Source organism: Gorilla gorilla, chromosome X (genome assembly GCF_029281585.2).
Source record: "Gorilla gorilla gorilla isolate KB3781 chromosome X, NHGRI_mGorGor1-v2.1_pri, whole genome shotgun sequence".
Lineage (NCBI taxonomy): Eukaryota > Metazoa > Chordata > Mammalia > Primates > Hominidae > Gorilla > Gorilla gorilla.
Window position 1 is genome coordinate 166,055,381 of NC_073247.2, and position 20,251 is coordinate 166,075,631.

Below are 20,251 nucleotides of genomic sequence, written 5' to 3' on the forward strand. Positions count from 1 at the left end.
TGCGCTTCGGCGTCTCAGGAGGCCGTCGTGACAATGGCAGCCTTCGCGTCGTGAAGGGGCCGCCCCCGGCTGCCGCAGCGGCGCGCGTCCGGCCGCGGGGCCGCGCCGAGACTCCCGGGGGGGTGGGCGGGGGTAGGGGAGGTGGGCGGGCGCGCGCGGGGCGGGGAGGGGCGGGGCGCGGCGGGTGGGGTGGGGCGGGGCGCGCGCGGCTCCCGCGCACGGATTCTTCCCGGGCCGCAGCACCGGCCGCCGGCCCGCCCCGCCCGCCCCGCCCGCCCCGCCCCGCGCCTCTCTAGACTCTCGGCGAGCAGCGTCGCCCGCGGAGCCGCGCTGGTGCTGTGGCCCGGGCCCTGGCAGCCCTCCCGGGAGGCGAGCCGGGGAGGCGGTGGCCCCTGCCGGGTGCGGCGGGGCGCGGGAAGAGGCGGGACTCTTTGACGCGGCGGAGGGGTCGGGCGACGGCCGACGCGCCGCCATCTTTGGTCCAGTGCGGTGGCGGCGGCGGTGGCGGCGGCGACTGCTGCGGTGAAGGAGGAGGAGGAGCCGAGCGGGCGCTGGCACCGAGGCCTGACCATGGACGAGGAATACGATGTGATCGTGCTGGGGACCGGCCTCACCGTAAGTGCGGCCCCGGCGCCCCTGGCCCTGCGTCGTGCCCTCGCCATCCCCCGCGATGATGCGGCCACCGGCCCATCCTCCGGTCACTGCCGTCTTCTGCGCTCCGCTCCCCGAAAAGCCGGCGCTGTGCCCACCCCGCTGCTCCCCCCGCGACGTCGCCTCTGCTCGTTGCCATGACCCCATCTCCCCGAAGAGGCCCCCTTCCTGGCCGCCTTCTGGGCTACCCGGGTCCGACCCCCGGCGCCCTCCCATCTTCCCTACCCCTGCCCGCTGGACCGGAAAACGCACCCCCACTCGGCCCGATGCCCCCGACCCCGCCCACCCATCGCCCCCACCCATCACGGCATCCACCCGTCGCCCGCACCCAGTGCCCGCCTAGCGTTGCCTCTCAGCGTCCCTTCCCATCTTGCGCTAATCCCGGTGGGGATGAAGTAGAAGGATCTGGGGTCGGGGGTCCTCGCCAGAGTGGGCCCTCAGCCCGCCTCCTCATCGTCTTCTGGGGCCAGGGGATCCAGGGAATGTTCCAGAAGGAACAGCAGTGGGGGCAGTAAGCACATTTCCCGCAACCCCACCTCGGTTGCCCATGGAGACCTCAGGCTGAGTAGCATCTGCAGCCTTTGTCCTTGGGCTAGTGACAGTGACTGGTGAGGGTGTTTATCTTCCCCCTTTCCCCGAAAACCCCGTTGGCCCACTCCCCTCAGAGACTCTTCTTCCTCGGTCCAGGCCCAGATGCCCCTCCTCAGCGGCAGGAGCTCCTGCTATTTGAAGAAAGAGCAGTCCAGGGTGGGGCCTACAATTTCAAGGACTGTGCTAAGCCTTTCTTTTCCTCCCTTTCGAGTGTCCTTCGCAGTCCAGCTGGGTCTCCTCTGTGCCTTATTGTGTTTTATCGGCGTTTTTGTGCGGCTCTGCGTAGGTAGATGCCTCTCGGCGTGTTGGTACTGGAAGGCCATCCTGTGTCTGCTGGATGCCCTGCCTCCCTCAAAGCCTCCGTTATTTCACTGTCCGCCTTGTGAGGGGGACGGGACTCCTTTGCCCAGCAAGGTTGCAATGGAGAGTGTGGTCGGATGAAGCCATCACCCCAATTTTAGGCGAGGCAACTAGCCAGTGGGGATGGTGGGTGGAAGGAGCTGTCCACTGAGGCAGGTTTGGGTGGGGAACAAATCAGGTCTGCTGGTAGGAGCGGAGGCAGGTGGGAGTGCAGCGGATGGTGTCACCCTCCCCCAGGAATGCATCCTGTCGGGCATCATGTCTGTGAACGGGAAGAAGGTGCTGCACATGGACCGGAACCCCTACTACGGGGGCGAGAGCTCCTCCATCACACCCCTGGAGGAGGTGAGGCTGCCCAGGCCTAAGCCTATCCCTGTTAACCTCCCACATAGCGGCACAGGGTGGAAGTAGCTCCCCAGGTGCCTGGAGCAGGAGGCACCTGGAGGGACCTGGAGGTGGTCCCTGAGGTGTCTCTCTCTCTCCCTTCTGCTTACAGCTGTATAAGCGTTTTCAGTTGCTGGAGGGGCCCCCTGAGTCGATGGGCCGAGGCCGAGACTGGAACGTTGACCTGATTCCCAAATTCCTCATGGCTAACGGTGAGGGACAGGAAGGAGGTATTGCAGGTCGGGGGTGATAGGGAAGACCCGAGGACGGTCAGGCCCCAGAGGAGGCACAGCCACACCAGCTAGAGCCTCTGGAGAGAGCCGTGCTGATGTTGCCCTTGTGCACCCCCACAGGGCAGCTGGTAAAGATGCTACTGTATACAGAGGTGACTCGCTACCTGGACTTCAAGGTGGTGGAGGGCAGCTTTGTCTACAAGGGGGGCAAGATCTACAAAGTGCCGTCCACTGAGACTGAGGCCTTGGCTTCCAGTGAGTGTGGGCCCCCTGAGCCAGAGAAATCATGGGGTGGCAGGGAAGCCAACTATCTTTGGGATGGGTGGCTGTCCAGAATAAGGCACCCACTTGTCCAAAGTCACATTTCCCGTGAAGGACCAGAGAGGCCCTTCACTCTGTATTCCCTCTGCCCCATGTCATGCCGCACGGCTGGCTGCCAGGAGGGAGGTCCTCACACAGCAGGGATGTGATGTGGAGGGGAACGGGGCTCCTTTTGAAAGACTTGAGCCTGGCCAGGTGCAGTGGCTCACGCCTGTAATCCCAGCACTTTGGGAGGCCTAGGCGGGTGGATCACGAGGTCAGGAGTTCAAGACCAGCCTGGCCAACATGGTGAAACCCCGTCTCATCTCAAAATACGAAAAATTAGCTGGGTGTGGTGGCATGCACCTGTAATCCCAGCTACTCGGGAGGCTGAGGCAAGAGAATGGTTTGCACCCGGGAGGCGGAGGTTGTGGTGAGCCGAGATCACACCACTGCACTCCAGCCTGGGCGATAGAGCGAGACTCCATCTCAAAAAAAAAACAGAAACTTGAGCCTTTGGCAGGGCCTCCACTGAATCCCCGAGACATCGCCAAGTGTCTGAGCCAGGAAGGCCCTTAGAGCCCATCCAGGCCAATCCCCTCTTCATCCAGGTGGGGAAACTGAGACTAAAAAGGGTGGAGAGGTTAACCTAAGATCACAGGACAGCTGGGCTGTGAGTGGGGGTGCCTGCCCTGCTGGGATGGAGAGTTTTGTGCTGCATTGGTGCAGAACCTCCTCCCGCCGCGTTCCTTAGATCTGATGGGCATGTTTGAGAAACGGCGCTTCCGCAAGTTCCTGGTGTTTGTGGCAAACTTCGATGAGAATGACCCCAAGACCTTTGAGGGCGTTGACCCCCAGACTACCAGCATGCGTGACGTCTACCGGAAGTTTGATCTGGGCCAGGATGTCATCGATTTCACTGGCCATGCCCTGGCGCTCTACCGCACTGATGAGTGAGGGGAAGCTGGGTGGTGGCAGCCCCCTCGCCCAGCCCGCCCCCGCCCTTCCCACACCTGCCTGCTGTCCCCTTGCCCCACATGTCTCTTGTACTCAGCCACAGGCTCACCTATCACCCTTTCCATTTCCCCCTTGCATTTGATCCTCATCTTCCCCAGGCCATTCAGGGTGGTGGGAAGATTGGCCTGGTACCTGGGTGGGGGTAAGTCAGGGGTGCTGCTATTCCCCCAGCTACCTGGACCAGCCCTGCCTCGAGACCGTCAACCGCATCAAGTTGTACAGTGAGTCCCTGGCCCGGTATGGCAAGAGCCCATATTTATACCCGCTCTACGGCTTGGGCGAGCTGCCCCAGGGTTTTGCAAGGTGAGGACGTGGGTTTTTTCAGTTGGCATAGCTGAGTAGGACTAGGGCTAGGAGTGGAGATGGCCCCCTTGAGCATTTCCTTGGTAGTACTTCCTCCTTTCCAATTCGTGCTCTTCATTTACTTCACTCCATCCTTGGGTGATGAGGGCACAACCCCAGTGCACGGAGTACAGAAGTCTCCACAAATGTGACTTGCTCAGTTCCCGGCAGCACCAGGACTGGGCCCAGGGTCCCAGAACCTTGAGTCAGGGCTTAGCTGGGAGCTGACCTATCTCCAGAGAGTCCATTCTGGTCCCTCAGGCTGTCTTGGTGCGGAGCACTGCTCCCTCATGCCCCCTCCCGCTGGCCCTTGGCAGTGTATTCTGAGCAGAAGCTCCAGAGAGGAAAGGGCCCGCTGAGATGGGGCCAGCGTTCACGGCAGTGACAGAGCTGGGATGAATCCCGGCGTCTCCTGCCTGCTGCCTGCTGCCTGCTTGGGGCAGCCTTCTTTGCACTTTGGTGGAGGAAGGGTGCAGTGGAATTGGTCCCCGTTTCTCCTGGGAGGGGCCTTCACCGGAGCTGCTCTCACCACAGATTGAGTGCCATTTATGGGGGGACATATATGCTGAACAAACCTGTGGATGACATCATCATGGAGAACGGCAAAGTGGTGGGCGTGAAGTCTGAGGGAGAGGTGAGCCTTTCCCGTGCATGCAGTGCAGTCCCATGGTTGAGGCGGGGCTTGGTCACTTTCTCTCTGTGCTGCCGAGTCTCCTGCTGCACAGCCCCAAGGGTCTTGGAGCTGGGAACTGGGGGTCCAGAAGTCTTCAGAGTCATGACTGTGGGTGAGAGGTCTCTTTCAGAGGCCACATGCCATGTCTGTGGTGCAGAAAGCGTTCTTGATCACAGTGCCTCTGGGGGGTGGGGTGGGGTGGGGGCGGGCACCCAGCCCGTGCGTCAAGGCCCACCTATCTGAGCGGCAGGGTAGGGCCATGCATTCAGGAGGGGCAGTAGTGATGGCTCCAAGGAGCGTCTTGTCTGCCAGAGCTGCCTGCCCTTGCTGTGAGCGCAGCCCCACGTCTGCCTAAGGGAGGGATGTGACAGGGGCGAGGACTTCTGGTGCCTTCTCAGGTGGCCCGCTGCAAGCAGCTGATCTGTGACCCCAGCTACATCCCGGACCGTGTGCGGAAGGCTGGCCAGGTTATCCGCATCATCTGTATCCTTAGCCACCCCATCAAGAACACCAACGACGCCAACTCCTGCCAAATAATCATCCCCCAGAACCAGGTCAACAGGAAGTCAGGTAGGCCGGGCGCTGGTACAGCTTCCTCTAGGGTGTTCTCTTTGGGGTTACTCTTTTTCTCCCCATCAGTGTTGGAGCTCCCTGCCTTACTTCTCTGGAAAAAATTTGAGCCACATTGTAGCCACCACAACTTGGAGCCCTAGGGTTTGGGTGGCCTGGACTCTTTCCCTCTGGGAGGGTGGCGGCTTGGATGCTACCTGCTCTGCGGGGCTGGGGAGGGGCAGTCGGGCCAGACTTGTGTCCAGCCACTGGAACCCTTCTCTGCGTATGGCCAGCGCCTCTGGCCTGAATTGACGGAGCTCTTCCTGTGGCCAGACATCTACGTGTGCATGATCTCCTATGCACACAACGTGGCGGCCCAGGGCAAGTACATAGCTATTGCCAGCACTACTGTGGAGACCACGGACCCTGAAAAGGAGGTGGAGCCGGCTCTGGAGCTGTTGGAGCCCATTGACCAGAAGTGAGGGACTGGGCTGAGCCCAAGGGGGAGAGGGAGGGAGCCCAGCAGCTGGGCTTGGGGACCAGGAAGGGCATGGCCCATTGTGAGGCCTGTCCCCTCCCCTCTGTCTGCCCCTCAGGTTTGTGGCTATCAGTGACTTGTATGAGCCCATTGATGATGGTTGTGAGAGCCAGGTAAGCAGCTCGTCCCAGCCCTGGCTCCTGGCTGCCCGCCCAGGACACCTGCCTGACTCACCCTGGGCGCTGGGCTCTGGCTGTTTCCAGGTGTTCTGTTCCTGCTCCTACGATGCCACCACACACTTTGAGACAACCTGCAACGACATCAAAGACATCTACAAACGCATGGCTGGCACGGCCTTTGACTTTGAGAACATGAAGCGCAAACAGAACGACGTCTTTGGAGAAGCTGAGCAGTGATTGTGGCCGCCCCCAGCCCCTGCTGCCCCAGCCTGTGTCTGTTCTCCTCGAGGGCTCCAGCATCCTCTGCTTCCCCCACCACGTTCCCATCACCCACCTCATTGATCCACTGACCAAATCCTTAACCCTAGCGATGGTTTGGGAGATGGGGGGTTGGATAGCATCCTCTTTCTTGGCCCTTCCTTATCCTAGGAAAAGAGGGTTCCTCTCCTTGTGTGTGTCTCTTCCCCCCACCCCTAATTCTTCTGCTCTGTTTGGGAAGACGTGGAGGAAAAGGTGACTTCTGCCCCCACCGCTCTTACCCCCACTGTAGTGGCCTTTGGAGATGCCCCCACCTCCCCCCGACCAACTCTTGCGTGTTGGAGAGAAGGGGCCCTCCCAGCACAAAGTTGCATTCCTCCCCCCTAATTTATTCTAATTTATTAACTTTGACCCACCTTTTCAGAGCCTGCAGCCTTCCCGTGTGGCCTGAGGGCTGTAGAGTGAGCTTCCCCAGCCCCTCCCAGCCCTTGCCCAGCGTGGGGGAGTGGGGAAGGCTTGGGCGTGGCCCCGTTGGAGGTTGATTTGCTGTTTTGTTTCTTGTCTTTGTGTTTGTGTTCTGTGGTACTTGCTGAGAGAAAAGAAAAGTGAGCAAAGCAGAAGGAGGTGGGAAAACGGACCCAAACCCCAGTGTGCCCTGCCCCATGCCTTTCCTTTAGTGGTGGGAAACCCTTATCTTGCAAAGTGAATGTGTCCCCTTCCCCACTCTCTAGTGTATTTCACAGAAAACAAAACCTCCCAATAAAACGGTTGAAACCTGAATCTCTGGATCTTGATGGTTATCTCCCAAAAGCTGGGTACCTGGCAGGGCTTTGGCTGCCTGGGTTGGGGCTCTGGCTTAGCTTCACTCTGAACTGTAAAAGGTGACATTCTTCACCAGGGAATTCCTCACCCAGAGCACGCTGGGGCCAAACTGACTTAAAGCTTAAGGCTACCCAGTGAGTCAATGCTGGCACCAGGACTGCAGCCCTCGGTGCTCAATGCAGGGGGAGTGTGGTGGAGGGCGGGTGTCAACGTGGAGAAAGCAGAGGGAGCAGGGGTCCTGGCTTCTGGCTTGAAAGGAGAGGGCAGAGGGGACCAGGGGCCAGCCTTGGATGGGATTCTAAGTGAAGCAGGGAGTCGGGTGCCAGTTTTCGGCTTAATGCGGGGGAACTAGGGCAGCAAGGGGACCAGCGTTGGGGTCAACAGGAGGAATTAGAGGGACCAGGGGCCCAGCCTTGGCTCGGGTTAACGTCGAGGCAGTGCGAGGGGCTGGGGAATTCAGCCTCCGGGGTCCACAGGAGCCGGCGGTAGGGGCTGGGGCGGGAGTCCACGCAGGACCAGGGGCGGTTTCCGGCGGGGCGGGGCGGGGCGGGCGGTGGTCACGCTCCGGGCCAGCTGGCGCGCGGCGGGGCGGGGCATCCGTGCGTCTCCTGGTGGCTGACGTCACGGCGCGGGCGTCAGCTGACTGTTCGGCCGCCACCGCCGCTGCCGCTGACGCCGAGACCCGGCTGGGCCGCTGTCGCTGTCGCCGCCGCCGCCGCTGCCGCCGCTGCCATGGCTCAATACAAGGGCGCCGCGAGCGAGGCCGGCCGCGCCATGCACCTGATGAAGAAGCGGGAGAAGCAGCGCGAGCAGATGGAGCAGATGAAGCAGCGCATCGCGGAGGTGCGAGCCGGGGAGCCTCGGAGCATGCGCGCTGCCCAGGTCCCCTGGCGGCCCCGCGCCACGCTCCGGCCCTGGAAGCCCTGGGGCGGTGGCCACGGAGCGCGGGCGGCGCGCCGGGGCAGGCCCCTGGCTCGCTGACTTCCAGCAGGGCACAGAAGCAAGCCAGCGACAGTCTCATCTGTAAAATGGGCCTGGAGCCGGGCGTTCTCCGAGGCTGAGGCCACTAGCTGATGACCGGCCTCCGGCAGGAGGGAGCCGAGCCAGTGTTTCTGTTGGGAGGCACGGCGGGGACGGGCCTCTCGTCGCCTCGCCTGGGCACCCAGCGTCCTGGCTCTGGCCCCTCGGCCCTCAGAGCCAGGCCTCTGCCCTGGTCCTATGGACACCGGGCAGGGCGGTTCGTCTCCCCCTGGAGAGGCGCGGGGAGGCCTGAGCCAGACCTGGCCAGTCCACTGGCCAGGAGGCTCCTTCCAGAACCCCTTGCACCTGTGAGGCAGGCACAACCCTCCCGGGTGCCAGCGGTTGACCCACTGCTTCCGTGAGTGGCTCGTGATGGTGGTGGTCAGGGAAGGAGCGTTGAGGAGCTTGATCCTTTTGGGGAGACTCACTCATCAGGACTCGGGGCTCCAGGGGAGAGCAGGCTCCTGCCTGGGGAACTGGGGAAGCCTGGCCAGAGGAGCCTTGAAACACCAAGTCCTCATGCCCTGGCCCAACTGTCTGAGCCAGGGTGCCCAGCAAGCAGAAGGTGTATTTCTCTGCCAGCCACCTTCTTGGGAGGCCACTGGTCAGCGAGGGCTTGACATGGTACCAAGTGGATTCGGGTTGGGGCCAAAGAGAGGCCTCCTGGGAAGCTGTTGATGACATTCTGGGGCCTGGAGGGAGGAAAATCACTCAGGGAGGGGCCAGGCCCCTCAACCACTCTGTTCTTGTTTGCCCTCTCCTCATAACCCTTGGCTTGGGTCTCGGAAGCTTCGGCTTAAAGGCTGGAGATGAAAAAGGCCAAAGGTCAGTAGGGTCGGTGGCTTCAGGCTACTGAGGGACCTGTGATCCCCAGCAGGAGACCTGAAGAGCCAGAGCAGCTCAGGGATGGAAACAGCCCCATTTGGCACTCTTAGCATTTGAAGAGCCCTGCCCAACCTCATGGAACCTTCCATCGACAAGGGCACAGGGGCAGATTTGGACTATAACCCAGGTCCCTGATGGCCAGCCTGCCATTTCCACAGTGAGGGGTGGTTCTCATGGTGGCTGTCACTCCCCGCAGGAGAACATCATGAAATCCAACATTGACAAGAAGTTCTCTGCGCACTACGACGCGGTGGAGGCAGAGCTCAAGTCCAGCACCGTGGGTGAGCAGGGTGCGGGTGCCCCTCACCCGGGCCCCGGGCCACTCTTCCGCTGGCCCTGCGACTACCTTGCCCCTTGTGCCTCCTTGCTTCAAAGGTCTCGTGACCCTGAATGACATGAAGGCCAAGCAGGAGGCTCTGGTGAAGGAGCGGGAGAAGCAGCTGGCCAAGAAGGAGCAGTCCAAGGAGCTGCAGATGTGGGTCCTCTCGCCGCAGCCCTCAACATGGAGCTAGTGCTTACGGGGTCCCGTGGCTGGTCGGGCTCTTTTTGCACCCTGGGGGGGACCCTGTCTCCTGCTTTGGGACAGGGGTAGCATCTAGCTTGCGATTTGCATTTCTCTCTCCCGCCTCCTCGGGTCCACGCTCACGTCTTTTCACCATGGCGGCTTGTCTTCTTTCTGACCCTCTAAATGCAGTGGGCCCTTTCCCAGCATCCGGTGCCTGAGCAGCCTGCGTTCTCCCCATTGCTCTCTGTTCTGCAGCCCCTGTGGCCCTCTGTGCTTGCTGTTTGTAACAGAGCCCGCGCCCATGAGCTCAAAGTCATCCACGACAGCAGGACCCGTCTGGGGCAATGGGGACCCAGCCTGGGCTGGGCAGTCCCCACATTGGGCACACAGGTGGCTCTGGGTCAAGGAAGGGGCTGGGTCAGGGTCGGGAAGGACATGATGTGTGATGGGGCCACCTGCACCTCGCTAGGAAGCTGGAGAAGCTTCGAGAGAAGGAGCGTAAGAAGGAAGCCAAGCGGAAGATCTCCAGCCTGTCCTTCACCCTGGAGGAGGAAGAAGAGGGAGGCGAGGAGGAAGAGGAGGCGGCCATGTATGAGGAGGAGATGGAAAGGGAAGGTGAGGGCTGGCTTGAGTCGGAGCCCCGCCCGCAGCCCCTGGGGAGGGGTCCCCAATGTGAGAGGCTGTCAGCAAAGCTGATGCCCTGTCAAGATGGCTCCAAAAGCTGCCCTCTGGAGGCACCGTGCACAGTAGACCGGGGAGGGAGGAGGCTGGTCTAGACCAGGCTGGCTGGGCACATTTTCTGTGATGATGGAAATGTTAGAGTCTGTGCCACCCAATATGGTAGCCACTTGCCACAGGTGGCTCGTATGACTGGGGCACTAAATGGTTCATTCTGTTTGATTTGTTTCAGCGTAAATGTATACAGCCACGGAAATTCCGGGGCTACTAGTCAGACACTGCAGGTCTCAGCTGTGAGAACAAGGGGCTGTCAGGGAAAGCTCAGGATGGCTGGGGAGTGAGGGTAAAGCCAGCCTGGCCTCCACGTGTGCCACACACCTGTGCTGTGCCTGGCCAGGGCACATAGGGTGCTGTCCCTCTCCTGGTGGAAGTCACGGGTCACCATGCACTGAAGACACTACTCAGGGTTACTGCTCTGCTTGGGGCCCGCCGGGCTAACCGAGGGGTCAAGGAAGGAGGGGAGGGTTGAGTTAGGCCCTAAGGATGAGGGGATTTGCATTCGCCAGAGAGGCAGGAGGGGCGACGAGAAAGTACATGCCAGAAGTCCAGCAGGAAAGAGCTTTTCAAAACGTTTGAAGATTGGGAGCAAGTTGTGTCACGGGCCCCTGGAGGGTGTGGTGGCAGTTCTGGAAATTGTGTCACCCAGGGAATGGCAGAGGGAGAGAAGCGAGGCAGGGGATGGTGCTGTGTGGCTGTGGTAACAGGCTGGGTGCCATGGCTTTGAGGGGAGTGCAGGATTGTGGGGAGGAAGAACCTGCTAGCCACCTGCCATTTGGGTTCCATGTTCCAGCAGCCACAGTAAAACACAGAAAAAGAAACAAGCAGGATTTTAGTATGACATTGTATTTAACCCAGCGTATCCAAAATATCACCATTGCGGCAGGCGCACTAGCTGCAATGCGGGGGTGCTGTGTGCAGTGGGAGCTACTGGTTTGTGTTTGTGTTTTTGTTTTGGTGGTGGTTGTTTTTGAGACAGTGTCTCCCTGTGGCCCAGGCTGGAGTGCAGAGGGGCGATCACAGCTTACTTCAGCCTTTACCTCCTGGACTCAAGGGACCCTCCCACCTCAGCCACTTGAGTAGCTGGGGCTACAGGCGCTTTGTATTTTTGTATTTTTTGTAGAGACGGAATCTCGCCATGTTGCCCAAGCTGGTCTCGAACTTGGGAGCTACTGGCGTGGACAGTGCAGGCCTGGGGGAAAGGTTGTCACCCTCACTGTGTGTCACTGGGGCTTTTACAAAACACTGCTTGGTGGGCTCTTCCCTCCCTCCACAGGTTCCGTTTAGGGGGCCCAGCAACAAGACCCCAGGCTCTAGAATCTCTGCCCTTGAGCATCAGGCTAAAGAGTTTAGATTTGTCTTTTTTTGTTGTTCTTTTCTTTTTTTTTCTTTCTTTCTTTCTTTTTTTTTTTTTGAGATGAGGTCTCACTCTGTTGCCCAGGCTAGAGTGCAGTGGTTTGATCACGGCTCACTGCAGCCCCGACCTCCCAGGCTCAAGCGATCCTCCCACCTCAGCCTCCTGAGTAGCTGGGACTGCAGGTGCGCCACCACACCCGGCTGGTTTTTTTGAGTTTTAGTAGAGACGAGGTCTTGCTATGTTGCCCATGCTGGTCTCCACCTCCTGGGCTCAGGCGATCCTTCTGCCTCATCCTCCCCAAGTGTTGGGTTGACAAGCGTGAGCCTCTGTGCCCGCCCTAGGCTTATCTTCTAGATCGATTGTTCTCAAGGTATGCTTGGGGGACCCTGGGCGTCGGCCATATCAAAATCATTTTTATAATAATGCTATGATATTCGGCTTCCTTTTGTTCCAGAGATCACCACAAAGAAGAGAAAACTGGGGAAGAACCCAGACGTTGACACAAGCTTCTTGCCTGATCGAGACCGTGAGGTAAAGGCTGCCTGGCCCTGACCCCGGCCTCAACTCCAGCCCTGGTGGAGACGCTTGCTCAGGGAGCCAGGCTGTGCGTGCACCCTGAGCAGCCCTGGGCCTCACCCGTCTGCCTGCTCTCTCTCCCAGGAGGAGGAGAATCGGCTTCGGGAAGAGCTGCGGCAGGAGTGGGAAGCCAAGCAGGAGAAGATCAAGAGTGAGTGTTTGCGGAGTCAGACGCGAGGGGCCTGGGCCCAAGCCAGCTTCCCTGTCCACAGTCTCCTGGGTGGTGCGCTGAGCCCCAAGGCTGCTCTCAGTGGGGCTGGAGACCAAGAGGCAGCTCTGCCTTGTAGGTGAGGAGATCGAGATCACCTTCAGCTACTGGGATGGCTCTGGGCACCGGCGGACAGTCAAGGTAGGCAGCGTGCAGCCTGCTTCCTGCTCACCATGGGCCCAGCCTCCCTCAGGTTCCGTGGGAAGGAACTGACCTTCCTGACTTGGGAAGCCCCAGGGATCCTGAGGATAACTGGCTCCAGGGCCTGGCCCCCTGTCTGGGGAGTGAGGCCCAGGCCTGGCTGAGGCTCTGCAGTGTCTGGCAGGGCCCTCTGGGCCTCTGCCTTGTTGAGAGCCCTTCTGCAGGCTTCCGCCTTCCCTTCCCAACTCCTGGATTCCCGGATACAGATGAGAAAGGGCAACACCATGCAGCAGTTCCTGCAGAAGGCGCTCGAGATCCTTCGGAAAGACTTCAGTGAGCTGAGGTGTGAGGTGTGCATGTGTGCACGGTGGTGTGTGTGGCACCTGTGGCTCCAGCCCGGGTGCCAGACACCCAGTGTGATGTGGGCGCTGTCTGGGCAAGCAAGCAGCGTGCTGGGCACTCTCCTCCCAAAAGAGGGGGTCAGGCTCCTCTTCCCTTCCCTCCCACCAGAGAGAGCTTTGCTGAGAGCGGCCTGCCTTGGTTCCTTAGCCCAAAGGTGGAGGGTGCTGGGTGCCAGTCCTGTGCTCACTAAACCGTGGAGCTTCCCTCAGAGCCAACTGGCCACTGCTTCCCAGCCCCAGCATGGGCTCTCCTGGGCTGGCTGTCTCCTCCCTCCCTGGGCAGGGGTGCTGTCCTCTTGCCCACACCCTCCTGCCTTCCTCCCTCAGGTCTGCAGGGGTGGAGCAGCTCATGTACATCAAGGAGGACTTGATCATCCCTCACGTGAGTCCCTTCAGCCCCAGTACCCGCAGTGGGTGCAGCACCCTGGGCTTTGGCTCAGGCTGGTGGGGGCAGTGTGCGCAGGTGGGGGGTGTGGGGAGGGGCCGAGATGGACCATCAAGACACCGCTTTCCTGCCCTTGGCTCCCAGCATCACAGCTTCTACGACTTCATCGTCACCAAGGCACGGGGGAAGAGTGGTGAGTGCCGCCGACCCAGCCACCCCCATAGCACCTTGCCGCCGATGTTGTCACTGGGGCAGCAGCGGGACATTGGGCTGTCACTTCTCCCCTGCAGGACCACTCTTCAACTTTGATGTTCATGACGATGTGCGGTTGCTCAGTGACGCCACTGTGGAGAAGGATGAGGTACAGCGTAGGGGGCCGTGTGAGGGGGAACGGGTGTCCCTGGGCTATGGAGGAGAAGCCAAGGGAAGGGGAGGTCAGCAGGCGGCCCTGTGCCCTCTTCCTCCCTTAGTCCCACGCAGGCAAGGTGGTGCTGAGGAGCTGGTACGAGAAGAACAAGCACATCTTTCCCGCCAGCCGCTGGGAACCCTACGACCCTGAAAAGAAGTGGGACAAGTACACGGTGAGGAGGGGCTGGCAGGGACCCCTCCAAGTTGGGGATGGCAGCCAGCCCCTGCTCACCCCTCGCCTTCCTTGTCTCCTCTGCCCACCTTGTCCTCACACCAGATCCGCTGAGCATCCAGGAGGCTGCGCGGCCCCGGCCCCTCAGCTCCCTCAGTGTGCCCCGTGGTGTCCCCGGGACTCCAGGCACCCGCTCCCCTGCGACCATGCCAGGCACGCTGGGAGGAGGACGGCAGCTGCTCGTGTCCTGCCCCTGCCACATCAGTGACTGCTTTATTCTTTTCCAATAAAGAAGTGCACGTGTCAGAGCTGGAGCGCCTGCATCGTGAGAAACCATTTGTGTTCGGACCAAATTCATTTGTCATTTTGACCATTTAAAACTGTACAATTTGGTGGCATTTAGCACATTTGCCATGTTGTGTAATCATCACCCTGGTCTGCTTCCAGGACATTCTCATCCCTCCAAAGGCCCTGTGGCCATGGGCAGGCTCCTCCCCTCACATCCCCCCACCAGGCTCTCATGTGCTTTCTGTCTCCATGGATTGACCTGTTCTGGACGTGTCATACGTGCCTGGGGAGTCTGTCACCGTGGCAGCCCCACCATCCCTGAGGTGTCTTTGTGGCACTGTGCTTCTTGACCGTGGGCACCTGTCCTTGGGCGGTGGTGGCTCTGGTGGGTGGGAAGGGGGTTCCTCCCCAGGCCTCTCTCCCAGGCCCTTGGGCTCCTGTTGAGTTTCCCGTAGGGGACGTGGCCGTACTGTGGCCACGAAAACCCATCCTTCCTTCCTTGCTGTGGGCCGTCCCAGCACAGTCGTTCTGCTGTGGTGCCCTGTGCTCGACACTTGCCTGCCCTGCCCTAGCTAGCCCTGCTCAGACAGCCCTCGGGGCAGGATCCAGATCGGGGGTAGGTCCAGGACCCCTACTCTGCTACCTCAGCAGCTGGTTCCCCAAGTTCCACTTGGCTAAGCTGAGGCAGGCAGGCCTGGCTCCAGGAGGCTGAGGAAGGCCAGCTTACAGCTCCCTGTTTCCTCCCCTGGCCTGAAGCCAAGAAGAAAGGGCAGGGGATAGCCCCTCACTGGCCAGGAGCACCCCAGCCCTGGGTCTGGCCTCCCCTTCCTGGCAAATGTGGAGATCTGATGGTGCCCGATAGTGCAGAGGCCCAGTGTCTCATTCAGCGTGGCCGGGAAGTAGCCACCTGGCGTCACTAGGAATAGAGATGAGAGTAGAGTAATGTTTTCTTTCTTTCTTTTCTTTTCCTTCCCTCCTTCCTTCCTTCCTTCTTCCTTCCTTCCTTCCTCCTTTCCTTTCCTTTCCTTCCTTTCCTCTTTCTTTTTTTTTTTTTTTGAGACTGGGTCTTGCTCTGTCTCCCAGGCTGGAGTGCAGTGGTGCAATCTCAGCTCGCTGCAGCCCCCACCTCCTGGGCTCAAGTGATCCTCCCGCCTCAGCCTCCTGAGTAGCTGGGACTACAGGTGTGCACCACAATGCCCAGCTATTTTTATTTTTATGTACATGAAAATTGGAACAGAATTAAAAAAAAAATTTTTTTGTAGAGATGGGATCTTGCTCTGTTGCCCAGGCTGGTCTCGAACTGCTGGGCTCAAGTGATCCTGCCACCTCAGCCTCCCAAATTGCTGGGATTGCAGGTGTGAGCCACTGTGTTTGGCTGAGTAGGCTATTTGATGCTCTGGAACCAGATAAGGTCACCAAGGATCAGTGTGTGCCAGGGGTGGTCACCCACTTTGCTCACCCGGGCCTCGTTCCTGGGGGCTGTGTGTGTAGAAAACAGAGAGGGAAACAAACAAAACAAAATGTAGAACAAGATGAACTGGCCTTTGTGGCGTGGAGACATTTAAGCTGACATCCAAATGACAAGAAGTCAGCCACTCCGATGCGGGAGGGAGTGTTCCAGGCAGAGGGAACACCAAGTCTGGGTCAAAAGTGAGCTGGAGGCCGGGTGCAGTGGCTCACGCCTGTAATCCCAGCACTTTGGGAGGCTGAGGCGGGTGGATCACTTGAGGTCGGGAGTTCGAGACCAGCCTGACCAACATGGTGAAACCCCGTCTCTACTAAAAATACAAAAATTAGCTGGGCGTGGTGGCAGGTGCCTGTTATCTCAGCTACTCAGGAGGCTGAAGCAGGAGAATCGCTTGAACCCGGGAGACGGATGTTGCATTGAGCCGAAATCACGGCACCGCATTCCAGCCTGGATGACAAGAGTGAAACTCCGTCTCAAAAAAAAAAAAAAAAAAAGGTGAGCTGTGCTGGAACAAGGGAAAGCTACCTTTTTCCCTCATCTTCACTGTCCAGCAGAAGCCATGTATTCAGGCAGTTCCCATGTCAGCGTGGAAGCCAGTTCCTGCAATGTCCCCCACAGAGATGTGCTTTTCTTCACTGCCTGCTTACCTGTTCTCTTTCTCTAGACAAAGACAAGCTCCTATGGCCGCCCCTCCTGGCCCTCACCTTTCTCGCATGGAAAGGTATTGCGCTTGCATGCTGTTCGACACGGTGTGATATAGTGTCCGTTAGCGATATATCCCAGTACTCGGCATCTTTCCACATGGGTGCATAGAGACCCTCATTCTCTCTTCAGCTGCAGAGTCGGCATGGCAGATATTGGCCAACTCCACTCCTTAGGGCCTGCCCACTTGGCAGCCTCACGGGCAGGATGAGGGCCGGCTCCCCCAGCCTTGCCCACACAGTGCCCTCACTCGCCGCCAGGAGACGCATGCCAAGCTGAGATGGAGACATGGTTTCTCAGCATGGGGTGTTGTTTCTTCTTTGTGTTTTTAATTTTTTCAACTGAGGAAAAATTCACATAACAGAAAAGTAGCCATTAACCATTTTAAAGTTTACAATTTGGTGGCATTTGGTACATTCACATTGTTGTGTGACCATTGCCTCTCTCTACTGGAACATTTTCATCCCCAAAAGGAGATCCCGTGGTTGGTTATTCAGCAGTCTCTCCCCATTCCCCCACTCCCCAGGCCCTGGCAGCTGCTAATCTACCGTTTCAATGGATTGGACTGTTCTGGAAGCTTCACATCAATGGAATCATACAATACATGACCTTTTGTGTCTGGCTTGTTTTTCTTAGCATCATGTTTTTGAGGTTCATGGCTTACTTTTTATAACTAACTGAGTCGTAGTTCATTATCTGTGTACACCACATCTTGTTTATCTATTCATCCATGGATGGGCATTTCAGGTGTTCCTACCTTTCGGCTATTATTGTAAATAATGCTGCTATGAACATTCATGTACAAGTTTTTGTTTGACCTTAGTGTGGTTTTTAATTTGTATTTCTCTTTTCACATGTTTAAAAACTATGTGCATTTTATTTCTCCTGCAAACTGTCTATTCCTGACATTTGCCCATTAATTGTATTGTTGGTCTTCTTTGTTTTGTTTTTTTTTTTTAATAGAGACAGGATCTCACTATGTTGCCCAGGCCGGTTTTGAAATCTTGGGCTCAAGCGATCCTCCTGCCTTGGCCTCCTGTTGGTCTTTTTTTATCTAGAAATCGGTCAGGTGCAGTGGCTCACGCCTGTAATCCCAGCACTTTGGGAGGCCGAGGTGGGCAGATCACCTGAGGTCAGGAGTTCGAGACCAGCCTGGCCAACATGGTGAAACCCCGTCTCTACTAAAAATACAAAAATTAGCCGGGCGTGGTGGTGGGCGCCTGTAATCTCAGCTGCTCAGGAAGCTGAGGCAGGAGAATAGCGTGAACTCAGGAGGCGGAGGTTGCAGTGAGCCGAGATCGTACCACTGTACTCCAGCCTGGGTGACAGAGCGAAACTCTGTCTCAAATAAATAAATAAATAATATGTAGAATCCTAGGTACCTTCCATGTATGAGAGAGAGTACCCCTTTGTGTTATATAGTGCAAATACTTTTCCTCGTTTTTCATTGATTTGATGGTGTTTTTTAGACACGAGAAGTTTATTTTTAGCTAGCTGGACTCTTTTGTCTTCTATGCCTTCTGGGTTTGAGGTCATAGTTAGAAGGTCTTCTGGAAGTCAGTGTTATAAAGGAAGTGATTGGAGGCTTTTACCAGGAGCAAGACATAATCTTGACTTAAGTTTTCCAGTCACTCTTGTAGCAGTGTGGCAAAGGGACTGGGGGAGGGCAAGCATGGGAGGCCAGTGAGGAGGCCACCACAGCCATCCTGATGAGAGGCTGGTGGCTTGGACCAGGGTGGGGACAGAAGATCAGCTTCTGGATAGATTTTGGGGGGAAAGCCAACAAGATTTGCTGACGAATAGGACATGGCGTTTGAGAGAAAGAGAGGAGTCAAGAACTCCACTTTGGCCTGAGCAAGAGGAAGAACCTTTACTAAGATGCGGGGCATGCGAAGAGAAGCAAGTCTGCGGTGAACAATGAAGGCTTCGCTTGTGGAAATGGTATGTTGAGACGCCTATTAGATCCAAGCAGAGATTTGGATCTATGAACCTGGAGCCTGGAGTTCACAGGAGAGCTTGAGAGGATGGAGTGAGAAATTGCAGAGCTGTCAAGACAGACATGGCTGATGCTCTGGAACTAGAAAGATTGCCAAGGGAATCAAAGGGTAACACCTGCTCGTCTGGTCAAGCCAATGGATGAGATGACAAAGATGGGACTAAGGCCAGGCACAGTGGCTCACGCCTGTAATCCCAGCACTTTGGGAGGCCTAGGTAGGTGGATTGTTTGAGCCCAGGAGTTCGAGACCAGCTGGGCAACATAGTGAGACTCTGTGTGTATAGAAAATACAAAGATTAGCTGGGTGTGGTGGCACACACCTGTAGTCCCAGCTACTTGGGAGGCTGAGGTGGGCGGATCACTTGAGCCCAGGAGGTGGAGACCAGCCTGGGCAACATGGTGAAACCGTGTCTCTACAAAAATTCAAAAATTAGCCTGGCGTGGTGGCATGCACCTGTAGTCCTAGCTACTTGGGAGGCTGAGCTGGGAAGATTGCTTGAGCCTGGGAAGGCGAGGCTGCAGTGAGTGGTGTTCATACCACTGCACTCCAGCCTGGGTGACAAAGTGAGACATTGTCTCCAAAAAGATCATTATACAAAAATCAATTTTTTAAAGTTTTTTGAGATAGAGTCTTGCTCTCTGTTGCCTAGGCTGGAGTGCAATGGCATGATCTTGGCTCACTGCAACCTCTGCCTCTTGGGTTCAAGCGATTGCCCCCCTCCTCAGCCTCCCGAGTAACTGGGATTACAGGTGCCCACCACCATGCCTGGCCAATTTTCGTATTTTTAGTAGAGACGGGGTTTTGTCATCTTGGCCAGGCTGGTCTCGAGTTCCTGATCTCAAGTGATCCACCCACCTCTGCCTCCCAAAGTGCTTGAATTGCAGGCATGAGCCACCACACCTGGCCAATCAATTGTATTTCTATACACAATCCAAAATGAAATTAAGAAAATAATTCCATTTATAACAGTGTCAAAAAAGAATAAAATACTTATTAATAGATTTTTTTAAAAGAAGCATGAGATTTGTACACTGAAAACTACAAAACATCATTGAAAGAAATTCAAGAAGACCTAAATAAATGGAAAGACATCTGTATTAGTCATGGTTCTCCAGAGAAACGGAACCAACAGGACACACACACACAGTTTATTTTAAGGATTTGGTTCACACAATTGTCGGGGCTGACAAGTTGGTGTGAAATTTGTAGGACAGACTGACGGGCTGGAAACTCGGAGAATTTCTGTGTTACAGTCTTGTTGTTGTTGTTGTTGTTGTTGTTGAGATGGAGTCTCACTCTTGTCGCCCAGGCTGGAGTGCAGTGGCACGATATCAGCTCACTGCAACCACTGCCTCCTGGGTTCAAGCGATTCTCCTGCCTCAGCCTCCCGAGTAGCTGGGATTACAGATGCCCGCCACCATGCCCAACTAATTTTTGTATTTTTAGTAGAGACAGGGTTTCATCACGTTGGTCAGGCTGGTCTCGAACTCATGACCTCAGGCAATCCGCCTGCCTTGGCCTCCCAAAGTGCTGGGATGACAGACATGAGCCACCGCGCCTGGCCTGTGTTACAGTCTTGAGGCAGAATTTCTGCTTCTCCAGGAAACCTCGGGTTTTGCTCTTAAAGCCATCCAACTAAATGGATGAGGCCCACACACATTATCAAGGGTGATCTCTTTTACTTAAAGTCAGTTGAGGGCCAGGCATGGTGGCTCATGCCTATAATCTCAGTGCTTTTTTTTTTTTAGACAGAGTCTTGCTCTATCTCCCAGGCTGGAGTGCAATGGCACGATCTTGGCTCACTGCAACCTCCCCCTCCCAGGTTCAAGAGATTCTCGGCCGGGCGTGGTGGCTCACGCCTGTAATCCCAGCACTTTGGGAGGCCGAGATGGGCGGATCACAAGGTCAGGAGATCGAGACCATCCTGGCTAACACGGTGAAACCTCGTCTCTACCAAAAATACAAAAAAATTAGCGGGGCGTGGTGGCGAGTGCCTGTAGTCCCAGCTACTTGGGAGGCTGAGACAGGAGAATGGCGTGAACCCGGGAGGCGGAGCTTGCAGTGAGCCGAGGTCATGCCACTGCACTCCAGCCTGGGCGACAGAGCAAGACTTTGTCTCAAAAAAAAAAAAAAGATTCCCCTGCCTCAGCCTCCTGAGTAGCT

The 20,251-nt window shown here is 57.2% G+C and overlaps 2 protein-coding genes across 3 annotated transcripts; both read left to right on the forward strand.

Moving 5' to 3' along the window:
- The first annotated feature begins 279 nt into the window (after positions 1-279).
- GDI1 (GDP dissociation inhibitor 1) lies at positions 280-6,798 on the forward strand. The gene is made up of 11 exons (XM_004065130.4): positions 280-615; positions 1,840-1,947; positions 2,099-2,198; positions 2,340-2,474; positions 3,274-3,472; positions 3,708-3,839; positions 4,413-4,512; positions 4,950-5,121; positions 5,437-5,581; positions 5,700-5,754; positions 5,845-6,798. The coding sequence occupies exons 1-11, from the start codon at positions 571-573 to the stop codon at positions 5,995-5,997; spliced, it is 1,344 nt and encodes a 447-aa protein (XP_004065178.1). The 5' UTR covers positions 280-570; the 3' UTR covers positions 5,998-6,798.
- A 600-nt stretch (positions 6,799-7,398) lies between these two features.
- FAM50A (family with sequence similarity 50 member A) lies at positions 7,399-13,969 on the forward strand. 2 transcript variants are annotated; one of them, XM_004065132.3, is made up of 13 exons: positions 7,399-7,683; positions 8,942-9,026; positions 9,121-9,220; positions 9,720-9,865; positions 11,797-11,873; positions 12,003-12,069; positions 12,206-12,267; positions 12,534-12,610; positions 12,996-13,050; positions 13,198-13,246; positions 13,344-13,414; positions 13,524-13,634; positions 13,739-13,969. In XM_004065132.3, exons 1-13 carry the CDS (start codon positions 7,573-7,575, stop codon positions 13,745-13,747), a joined length of 1,020 nt encoding a protein of 339 aa, XP_004065180.1. In that variant the 5' UTR covers positions 7,399-7,572; the 3' UTR covers positions 13,748-13,969. The 2 variants fall into 2 exon arrangements, with proteins under 2 accessions (XP_004065180.1, XP_063559362.1); XM_063703292.1 differs by lacking the exon at positions 7,399-7,683 and adding an exon at positions 7,756-8,218.
- The last annotated feature ends 6,282 nt before the right edge of the window (positions 13,970-20,251 follow it).

Excerpts from the sequence above, each read along its gene's own strand:
- FAM50A (XM_004065132.3), top strand. The coding sequence starts at position 7,573 with ATGGCTCAATACAAGGGCGCCGCGAGCGAGGCCGGCCGCGCCATGCAC. Across the intron at positions 12,268-12,533 it reads GGCACCGGCGGACAGTCAAG|ATGAGAAAGGGCAACACCAT; the intron begins GTAGGCAGCGTG and ends TCCCGGATACAG. Across the intron at positions 13,415-13,523 it reads CCACTGTGGAGAAGGATGAG|TCCCACGCAGGCAAGGTGGT; the intron begins GTACAGCGTAGG and ends TTCCTCCCTTAG.
- GDI1 (XM_004065130.4), top strand. The coding sequence starts at position 571 with ATGGACGAGGAATACGATGTGATCGTGCTGGGGACCGGCCTCACC. Across the intron at positions 2,199-2,339 it reads CAAATTCCTCATGGCTAACG|GGCAGCTGGTAAAGATGCTA; the intron begins GTGAGGGACAGG and ends GCACCCCCACAG. Across the intron at positions 3,840-4,412 it reads CTGCCCCAGGGTTTTGCAAG|ATTGAGTGCCATTTATGGGG; the intron begins GTGAGGACGTGG and ends CTCTCACCACAG.